Source organism: Copidosoma floridanum, unplaced genomic scaffold (assembly GCF_036245765.1).
Source record: "Copidosoma floridanum isolate Cflo_tuat_1 unplaced genomic scaffold, Cflo_Japanese_pri ptg000019l, whole genome shotgun sequence".
NCBI lineage: Eukaryota > Metazoa > Arthropoda > Insecta > Hymenoptera > Encyrtidae > Copidosoma > Copidosoma floridanum.
The window spans coordinates 3,721,245-3,731,615 of record NW_028321896.1 but is presented as its reverse complement, the minus strand read 5'-3'; the positions used below and the strand labels follow the sequence as shown (position 1 = coordinate 3,731,615).

Below are 10,371 nucleotides of genomic sequence, written 5' to 3'. Positions count from 1 at the left end.
GCAAAAGTAAAAATCATGATTTCTCCATAGTGACATTAAAGCTAACAAATAGGTGATCTAGCATTTCGCACACACTGTACTTACTTGCTACCACACGCGCCAGTACAAACAACTTTTGCACATGCTCTGTTTACGCCTAGTTTGCAGAACGAATCCTCTTGATTAGCATTTTATTTTTCCAATAACGCTGGCTCATACGTCACACGCATTCAAATCGTAGTATACGAAGTCTTTCATTAACTTGTGCGCGCAAAGGACAACAGATCACAAAAAAATGAGGTAAACATTGTTATTTTTTTGATTGTCTACTAATGTTATCAAGAGGCGAGGAACTAAAAAGATTAAAGACTATGAAAAAAAAAAAAAAAAAGTATCAGGATTTTCAACGCGATGTGTATTACTGCATTTAAAAGCTTCCGGAACTTACGAGAAAACGTTTTAACGCGTTCTCAATTTTTCTTAACTTACTCAGCTTATCGAAATCCGGACCGGTGACATTCCAAGACCAAAAACTTTCGCATCTTCCACAATATTAAAATTCACTTTTGAACTTGAACGTCCAATAACGTGTATTCGCGACCGGGCAATAGACTACATCACTAAGAATCCTCGATAAAATAGAATGGCAAACAAAAATCTTAAAAAATAAAAAGGAAAAATGTTATCACGAACAAAGTACATGCTAGCCAAATATCATTTACAATTAGCCAACATAGACCGTAGAAGTACAGATATTTTTTCGAGTTCCGTCTCAACAATCCTAAGTTTCGTGTAAATACAAGATGCTGCTAATATCGTCGGAACGAAAACAGAGATCGCACGCTTAGTCCTCTTATGAATATATACCCGTGAGCCTTAAAACTGAAATTATGCATACACGGGAGATGACTGGAATATTTTCTCGTCGTTTGTTGAAATAAAACCGAATCGAGGAAAGAGATATGTACACGTAGGAGAAAAACGGAATAATAAAATTTAATTCACCATAGCGACTAATTATAAAAGAAGGCGTGGAGCCGATCCGACCAATCAGACCGGTTCGCTCGTCCTCGAGCCTCCAGCTTCTCTAGCGCGATCTCAACGAACATACACTCGCGCGCGCACGGGCTGACGATATCAGTCGATTCAAAAAATCCCAACCGAGCGCTTTATCCTCGCCGTCGTTGGCGTCGTTGTTCGTGAACCTTTGCTGTATTTCGTTGACACTGGATCGATAGAAGTAAGGAAACAAAAAAATTTTGTAAACCAGGGGATACGAAAATACAAGACGCAGCCGAGCGCGCTGCTTCGAGAAAGTGCACCCGTCGAAAGGCGCGTACGGTTTTTTTTTTCATTCTGATCGAGAGAAGTTTCTCGAAGTTTCGTGTGCATACGATTGGCCGATTTTTTTTCACTTATTCTTTTGTAAAAGATGCCTTAAGGACGCGAGCAAGACAAAAAAAGCGGTGTAGGTCCTGTGCGGAGCTTTTAGCATTAGATTTTTGTTAAAAAAAACATATTTAAAGAGGGAAAAGGTGCCACGAAAGAAATTTCTTGATACATTCGTATGGTAAATGATAGTATCGGTCGTCACTTGATGAAGATCCATGTCAGGTTGATTAAATAAATAGACTTTTTCATAAAATAGTCGATCTTCACTTTATTCGTTTTTGAAAACGTTACGGCCCTTTCGGTAATTTTAATCTACATTTAAAAGCTCTTTCTGTCTGTCCCCTATATTTCTCATTGCAAGATCCACAACGAAGTTCATAAACAACTGATTTGTTTTCTTTTCCTGTTTTGTCCTTGATATTTTTCATGATTGTTTGTAAGCTTTCATTAGATTTGAACGCTATTTGTATATCGTACTGATTAAAATGCTTTTTTATTTTAGTTCTCCATTGTATGTAATAACGAAATAATTATGTTCTTTTACAGGCGAGGGAAAAACGTATTTTATAGCCATTTGATATTTTATTTATTCAACGTCATCAGTAATGGTAGGATCACAGCCATTATTGTATACTATTTCCTTGGTACTTTTCAATTCCTTATTAAATTGTTGAAATTAATGATGTGTTAAATCTTAATTGTTCACCTTTACATGTATTGTTTGAAGAAGGTACTGTGATACTGGCCGTAAAGTTTTCAAAAACGAATAAAGTGAAGATCGACTATTTTTTGAAAAAGTCTAATTATTTAATCAACATTCGTACAGCACTTACGACCGCGTTCACAAACTCCGTGGTGATGTCGATAAACGTAGGTGAAACGTCACGTAGCGGATGGAATGTTCAGGCGTCGCTGATCGCTAAAAACACTCACAATCCGATCAGGAGTATCGTTGAGAGTATTGTGGTTGAGCCGAATCCAGAAAAATGCGTGATAGCATTATCAATCGGTGAGTGGTTTGAATTATTTTTGTAACCTTTTTGTTTTTTTAGACCAGAAAAATCCAATTTAAACTCTGTAAAGATTCCAATAGTGGTCCTTACATAAATCCAACTGCAATACTTTGTCAAAACTATTTTTTTAATGAAAAAATCGAGGTATCTTGAAAATTTTAAGCTTCATACAAGATGTAAGAACCAGTTTTATGAATTTTAAGTTCAATTTCGCGCTCTCTGAGGTGTTTATTACGTCATGACTCTACTCACATCTACAAATTTTCCAGTCATTGTAAATTAATAAAAAAATTTTAAATAATAAATGCCCCAGAATTTGATATTCATTCAACTTAAAATTGATAAAACCTTTCCGTAAAAAAATACGATTCAAGGTGATCCAACGACCTTTGGAAACTTGAAACCAGCGAGAGAAGTGATCGAAGCTGTACAAGAGAGCGTCGAGTCTCAGGCGTACAACGGTTACGCACCAAGCGCTGGTAAGTTGAAACAAAAATGCTTGATGCGAGTAATAACAAATAATTAAGTATGGCATTTTCATGACATGTAAAACAAACGAAATTTTTAGGATTCCAAGAAGCAAGACTTGCGGTGGCAGAATATTATTCGGACCAACACGTCCGGATTGATCCAAGTGTAAGTACTCAAAATGAAACAACATTGTTCCCCAATACCTCGTCGAACCGATAATTTCTTATTAGCATCAAATGGTGGGTAAAAAAGTGTAAGCTGGTAGTTTTGACGTGTGACGATATAATGTTCCCCGAACATTCGTAATAAGCATTGTTAAGGCGTCCAAGTAACGAGAGGGGCAATCGGCGCACGACGCGCAAAGGATAAAGGAATTAAGTACACAAACGCACTCCTTCTCGTCTCCTTTGCTCGAATATAACCACTAACAAGGTACTCTACGTTTAGATATAGGCTCGAATACGGTTGTGGCGGCTATACTCAAAATAAGCGACTCCCCTTGCACTGCACGAGACTTTATTCCTTATAGTTCTAGAAAATACAAGAGTTAAGACAAAGCCAGCAATTTACCCACTCGTAGACGGCAAATTTTATTTCTACGAGCTCAGAGGATTCGTTGGTTGTTTTTTTTTGTACATTCAAAGATGAAATTCGGCTTACGTCTGCCAAGGTTTTTTTTTTTTTTTTTTTTTTTTTTGTTGGACGAACTAAGTATTGTGTTTTACAGTGTATCACTGCAAATATAAATATCGAATACAACAACAAAAAAATTTTTTTCGCCATGAATTGCGATTCCAATGCTTATTTAAATCTTCATGCGAGTAAAATGTGACGACACTTATGGTAATCAAGCAAATTAATTAATATGAACATAAACTGATGAATTATGTGTATCGCATCGATTCATTTGATTCATTACTAATAGCGTCATTGTACGTATATTTTACCACTCGTTATAATTGATAATCCAAGTATTTAGATTTATTTTTCATCTTGATACTATTATGTAGTTGATCATGTCAGGGCCATTTGATACAATAAAATTTCCTTTTTTTTTCAAATACCACAATTCTTTGTTTGACATGTGCTATTATTACCGCGAAGGGACAACATTACCGATGATGACAGAATCACATCGTTGCACGAGTTATTACGTTATCACCGATAGTGTTGTTCTTTCACAACAATAACAACCTGAAAAGGTTTGCTAATATCAGACGAAACGTCGCTACGTAAAAACGAGTAGTTTTTCATTGAATCATCAATGACATTACCAAATAAACGACAATCAGTCGATGCAATGGAAACTCAGACAATTGTCATGTAAATGAATTTTCAGGACGTCATACTGTGCAGCGGTTGCTCGAGTGCTCTCGACATCTGCATCACAGCACTGGCTCGCGAGGGCCAAAACATCCTTCTGCCACGGCCCGGCTTCTCCATATACCGAACGCTCGCCGTAGGACTGGGCATATCCGTGAAATCCTACAACCTTCGCGTGAGTATATTGTGTAAACCAATCATCAGGGCTATACCTTAGCTCTGCGCCCATTGTTTCGGCCCTTCCAAGGCAGAGGGTACGATGTTTCCCCTCCACCTCTCACACTCACCAATGTATACGCATCATCTCCACTTTGCGCTGCAAAGCCAATTTTAATGTTAATTGTTATCCTCTGTTCAGCCGGAGCTGGGCTGGGAGATCGATTTGGACGACCTGGAGGCACAGATCGACGAGTTCACGGCGGCCATTGTTATAAACAATCCCTCGAATCCGTGCGGCTCGGTGTACAGCCGCGAGCATCTGCTCGATGTGCTCGACATCGCTGCCAAGTACTGTGTTCCGATCATTGCTGACGAGATTTACGAGTATTTGGTAATGTTTGTTCATTTTTTTTAGAAAAAAAAAAAAAAAAAAAAAAAAAAAAAAAAAAAGCAATTCGTTTGATTGACAGTACACGGTAGATTTTGAGGATTTTGTTTTAAAAAAATCAATGAATGAACTTTCACGAGCCACGAACTGCGTTCGTCGGGTCTTTTGCTCCAACACCGAGTTATGCCACGGCATTTGCATACTTAGCGTTTCATGAATTTATAATTTTTCTTTTGGTTTCAAACGTAACAAGGAAATTGAATTTCATTATTTTTTTCTGTGAGTTAGTCATGGAGATTCAAGTTCAAGCGCGCTTAGAGAAATGTGCAATTGAAAATTATTTTAAAAAGTAAAATATTGATAATATATACAGGCAGCGCTAAACTATAACGACCTTTTTGTGTTTCAATGTCTTTGTGGTATACTTATCATTTGTTGATATGCTTTTTGGATTAAATTTACAAGTTTTGTAGGGACAAAAGTATTTTTGAAGTACGTTAACATTTTCTCTCATTGATTTGATCTCTGAGTGGATGATGATCTCTGAGTGCATGAAATGTTACACGAGCCGATAAATTGTACTTTCCAATAAAATCTACTGTGTAGTCTTTGTGATGCGGATCAATTACGATGCGCATGCATAATACATCACGCAAAGAAGCAATTTTTTCAAAGGCAGCATGTAAAAAAAAAAAAAAAAAAAGCTTTCATGACGCAAATCGTAATTTTTGTAATTTTTCACCTGCAAGTACAAGATACCATTTATCATTATTATTATTAAGATGGCGAAGATTTTTATGCAAACGACTACTCACAGGTGTTTCCAGGGAGAACATTTTACTCGCTAGCGTCTCTATCGACCGAAGTTCCTATATTATCGTGCAGCGGACTCGCAAAGAGGTAACACCACTTAAACTCGTGTAAACTAAATTTTTTATTTTAGCTGCACGTATATAGCATTTTAGAAACCTTAGTATTTAAATTAATCTGTAATCTTTTGTAAAGATATAATGAATTATTCCATAGGTTTTTGGTACCCGGCTGGAGAATGGGATGGATCGTCATCCACGACCGCGAGAACATATTGGATAAAGAGGTAAGTAAAATTAAAAGAAGAAAATTCTATAAGCAAGTTACAGCTGCAATTTTGAAATAAATATGAAACTCTGCATTTTACAAAATACACGTTGCATCATGAGCTTTAAGAACAAGTTGAATAAACAGATTAAAGCGAACTTTGTAAAAAAACTTGAATTTGGGATTAAATTTTGCCTTCACCTTTGCATGATTTTATTTTACCTCCCCATCCCTCTTTCTCTCTACTTGTATATGTCTAGTCTCTCATGGGGATCAAAAGTAGAGTCAAGTGCTTCGTCAAGCCTTCATCTCAAATTTTCCTGTAATTAAATTACGGAAAGATAGTTAATTAAACTCAAGTGGAAGCTGTACTTGCTCAAATCTGCCCTTTATATGGTATTATTACCACTTGAGGGTGTATGAATTTTTATTTGTCTGTTTGCTTAAAAAACTACACAATTCACATTGACGGTAGTTTTTGGCACCCGAGATTAATCAACAGTACAGCTGTAAAAACATTTTTAACATTTTTACTCAAAATATGAATTTTCGCAGATCAGAAAAGGCTTGCAATGTTTGACGCACAGGACAATTGGCAGTAACACGATAGTCCAAGGAGCTCTTCCGAAAATCCTAAAAAATACTCCTCAGAGATTTTTCGACAGCTTGTTGCAAACCTTATACGTAAGTTTCATGAAATTTCTTGGTCCGCCAACATGTACAATTGTGTACGCAGAGTAATGCTTGTTGAATTACACCGAAATAATGTCAGCGTGATTTTCAGTTCCGTTTTGCGCCAGTGCTCCGGCAAATGCGTACCGGACGTACAAATTAATCGCTTGGCTTTCTTCTTGTACCTGCGTATTTTGAATTCAACGAGTGATTTTACCTTCCGATGAATAATAATTTCCAACGTGGCGGTCTGATAAATTTACTTTAAAGTTACTAGCAAAATTTAATAATTAATGTGAAATGGGGTATAAAATTATTGAAAGTCAAAATAAAAAAACTATTAGGAAATGTTACATGCAGGAAAAAAATTTAACAAGGATTTTTTCAACTGTTGACAATTATTTTGATATTCGTTAACAGCCAAGAAGCGGAAATCAATCACAACATTTTTTTACCATAGTAATTTAGATGATCGTACATCAAAATATGAGCCAAATAATTAATTGTCAACTTTATCAAGCAGATTATTTTTTAACTTCGTGTAATAAGAACGGCTGATAGTTGGAGCAACCACAGGTGCGATGCCAACAGTTTTTATTCGATCTATTCGGTGAAATTCTAATTTATTGGACATAAATAATTTCTGTATACGTGATTATACATTATGTATTCATTGTGTGAACTTTTGATGGCAACACATAAAATTTTAAAGTCAAATGGGAACAAACCTTATACCAAGAGGCAGTAATATTATTTGTGCTCAATGAAGCTGCATAATTATTGATTTTGCTTGAGGTCACGAATTCGACCAAACGATTTATTGACCTAAAAATGAGCACACGTCGATTTTCGGTGAATATTTGCGCAGCGTTGAATTAATCAAATGCAAACATTAAAAACGACTGGGCCACTTCAAACTTTACGTGTAATTTGAATCTATATTTTGTTACAAGAATATCACGCCGAATTACAAGACTTGTGCAATTACATCATAAGAGCGAAATGTACAGTAAATTCACTCATTTCAAAATGTGGTAAAAATCGATTGCTTGCCTCTCATCAAAGTAGGAAAAAAAAAGAGAGAAAAAAAAAAAAACAGGTATACAAATGAGAACGAAAGAGCTAAATAAGCGAGATAACCCAGTTTCGTCGGGATCCTTCCCTCAATGTATACAGTATGCCTGCGTACACAGTTGTATATCGTCCTCTCCGGCATATCCGTCAACGGCAGAAGTGGTAGCGTCGTTTGCATGGCAAACGAACGCAAACGAAAGGCGAGCACATCCTGTCAATAACCAATTTTGCAATTTTAACGCGATTCCGATTAAATTTTATCGGCCGATTCAAAAAATTAATAACCAAAAGTGCCATTTTATGCCATTCCTTTGGTAGGTCGATGTATAATTCAAATTAAATATTTGATACGATTGAAACGCAAGACAAATGATTGTGCTTATAAAGGTATCCGTGTTTGTTTCGACTTTGGAATAAATTGGCCCCGTAGAGACATCATTACTACCCTAGGATATAAATTTCATATCAAGGGGAGTTTAAAAATATATATATATATATATATATATATATATATATATATATATATATGTAGTTGGAAGAGATTCAGAAAAAAAAGGCTCTTCTACGGGGCCAATCTCATTACTTTGCTGTGGCTAACAGTAGACTTTTTTTTTTATACGAGACAAAGAAAGAGGAAGTCACAGGTACGTACGAGTTATAGGGGTTTAATTAATAAGCAGATTGATACACGGGTACGTTTGTTGTTGACAGGCGCACGCAAAGCTCACCTACAATTATCTTTCGCAAATTCCTGGATTGAAGCCCATTATGCCCGACGGTGCTATGTACATGATGGTGAGTCCACTGTTTGAATTATTTAAGAATGTGTGTATTTTTTTTATCTCACAAGTTTATTAGCATTTTAACGAGTGAGACTGCGATAGCAGGACTGTAGTCGCAGGTATTTCGGTAGTATTGATCGAGTGAAGGCTAAAGGGAGAGGTGCTATGTGATGGCAGACAGAGAGGAGGCATCATGTGCATAATCAAACGAATGATTTATGTGCAGGTACACATCGACCTGTCCAGCTTTCCGGGGTTCAACAGCGAGATGGATTTCGTTCAGGGCCTGCTTGCCGAGGAATCTGTGTTCTGTTTACCCGGACAGGTAAAATTTGATTGACAACTTTATGATGGTTGTTGCAATTTAGATGTAGTTTTTTTTTTTTTTTTTTTTTTCAAAACTAAATAGCGATTTGGAGACGAAAATGTTTGATTAATCATGCAAAATTGTGTTTATGATCGATCCAGTGTTTCGATTATCCGTCGTACATGAGATTGGTGATCACGGTTCCGCAGGATGTACTGGAGGAAGCATGCCTGAGGATTCAAGAGTTTTGCTCGAGGCACCACGTTAAGAATTGTTTGCAAAATGTTATTCCTTATTAGGCCTGCGAAGTGTATAAGATATGACATGTATAGTTTTTTTTTTTTTTTTTTTTTTTTCCAAGAAAAACATGATTATAATTATAGAAATGTACATTGTAAATTTGTGTCTGATTATATAATTTTAGCAGCGAAGTCACACGACATTCCTTCTTTTACGGAAATATTTTTTTGTACGCTATTTTTATTACTTACACTGTACACACATCAAAAAGAAACCAATAGAGTTATTAAAATTCCACACTAAGTTCAAACGAGAATTTTTCATAGCTTTGGTCTCTACGTGTTCTTAATATTGATGAGTGTACACTAACTAAAAAAAAAAAAAAAAAAAAAAAAGATCTAGCTCAAATGTTTGTTAATCGTTTATTGCATTAGAATTTAGAATTAATTTAATTTGTACATATTAAATACATGTATGCTTATTTCGCGATTTTATGTTGACGATTGTGAAAACATTCTTAAGAAAAATGTAATAAAATTGTACAAAAAACAAAAAAATCTTGTTGAAAATTTCAAACAGTAGCACAAACGAAGTCGACACAAAAGCTTGTGTGTATTATGCAAGCAACACCTTTGACAGCCTTTATAATTATTTTCTCGAACCATCTTACAGGTGTACGAGTAACTGCAGAAGAAGCACAGTCACAGCTTTTCACGGCAGCCATTGTGAGCTAGTAAAACACGACTCTCTTAGCTACGCGCAGCTGGTTGACGTAGAGAAGGCTCATTATCGCTCGTGCATTGTGTTGTCTACCACCGGCGCTTCATTCGCGTATATACGTGCGTTGTGTGTATTATACGTGGGCTCAGTATAAAACGGCCAATTTAGCCCTTTGTGCACCGCTCGAGATGGTGTTTTTTTTTCTGTACAAACAAGCAACCGCAGCATTATTTTTTACATTTTTGTTCTTTTCTCCCCATTTTTGTTGTTGTTGTCGTCACTTCTACGTTACATTTTCTTTCGTTGTTCCTTCATATAACACGGTGTTTTTCTTTTTAAAATTTTTTTCTATGCTTTTACTTCGCCAGTGCAAAACAACAGAGTTTTGCTTTACTTTGTTCGAAGCCGTTTGAGAGCGTCACTGCGTTAATAATGCTTTACCGTCTGTCAGCCATCTATCTGACTTTACTCATTAAAAAAAGAGAGGTTTTATCCAAAGAAGAAGGTAATTCATGGCGTTACTTGGAAATTCGTACAGCTACGGTATCAACGTACTTGTAATTAATAGGATATTCAATGTGTACTTCAAATCAACGTTTTTTTACCTTATTACGCATAAAGAAAAAAATTAATTAAATGATTGTAGCACCCTAGGTAGAATTTACCATTGCAATTAATTTTTATTAATATTATCCTGCACAGGTAGGAAAGGGATGTGTTAGTCTATTTTAGTAACTTACCATTCAAGCACTTGGATCTAAAGTTAGCCATTGC

General features: G+C 36.0%; 1 protein-coding gene across 1 annotated transcript; it reads left to right on the top strand.

Moving 5' to 3' along the window:
- The first annotated feature begins 2,182 nt into the window (after nucleotides 1–2,182).
- Tat (Tyrosine aminotransferase) lies at nucleotides 2,183–8,977 on the top strand. Its single transcript, XM_014356775.2, has 11 exons — nucleotides 2,183–2,380; nucleotides 2,759–2,863; nucleotides 2,953–3,020; nucleotides 4,195–4,353; nucleotides 4,537–4,728; nucleotides 5,543–5,625; nucleotides 5,752–5,821; nucleotides 6,358–6,486; nucleotides 8,260–8,343; nucleotides 8,557–8,655; nucleotides 8,799–8,977. The coding sequence occupies exons 1-11, from the start codon at nucleotides 2,230–2,232 to the stop codon at nucleotides 8,934–8,936; spliced, it is 1,278 nt and encodes a 425-aa protein (XP_014212261.2). The 5' UTR covers nucleotides 2,183–2,229; the 3' UTR covers nucleotides 8,937–8,977.
- The last annotated feature ends 1,394 nt before the right edge of the window (nucleotides 8,978–10,371 follow it).

Bases quoted from the DNA above. Each gene is read 5' to 3' on its own strand.
- Tat (XM_014356775.2), top strand. From the start codon at position 2,230: ATGTCGATAAACGTAGGTGAAACGTCACGTAGCGGATGGAATGTTCAG. The intron at 4,354-4,536 runs GTGAGTATATTG...TCCTCTGTTCAG, and splicing joins TGAAATCCTACAACCTTCGC to CCGGAGCTGGGCTGGGAGAT. The intron at 4,729-5,542 runs GTAATGTTTGTT...GACTACTCACAG, and splicing joins ACGAGATTTACGAGTATTTG to GTGTTTCCAGGGAGAACATT.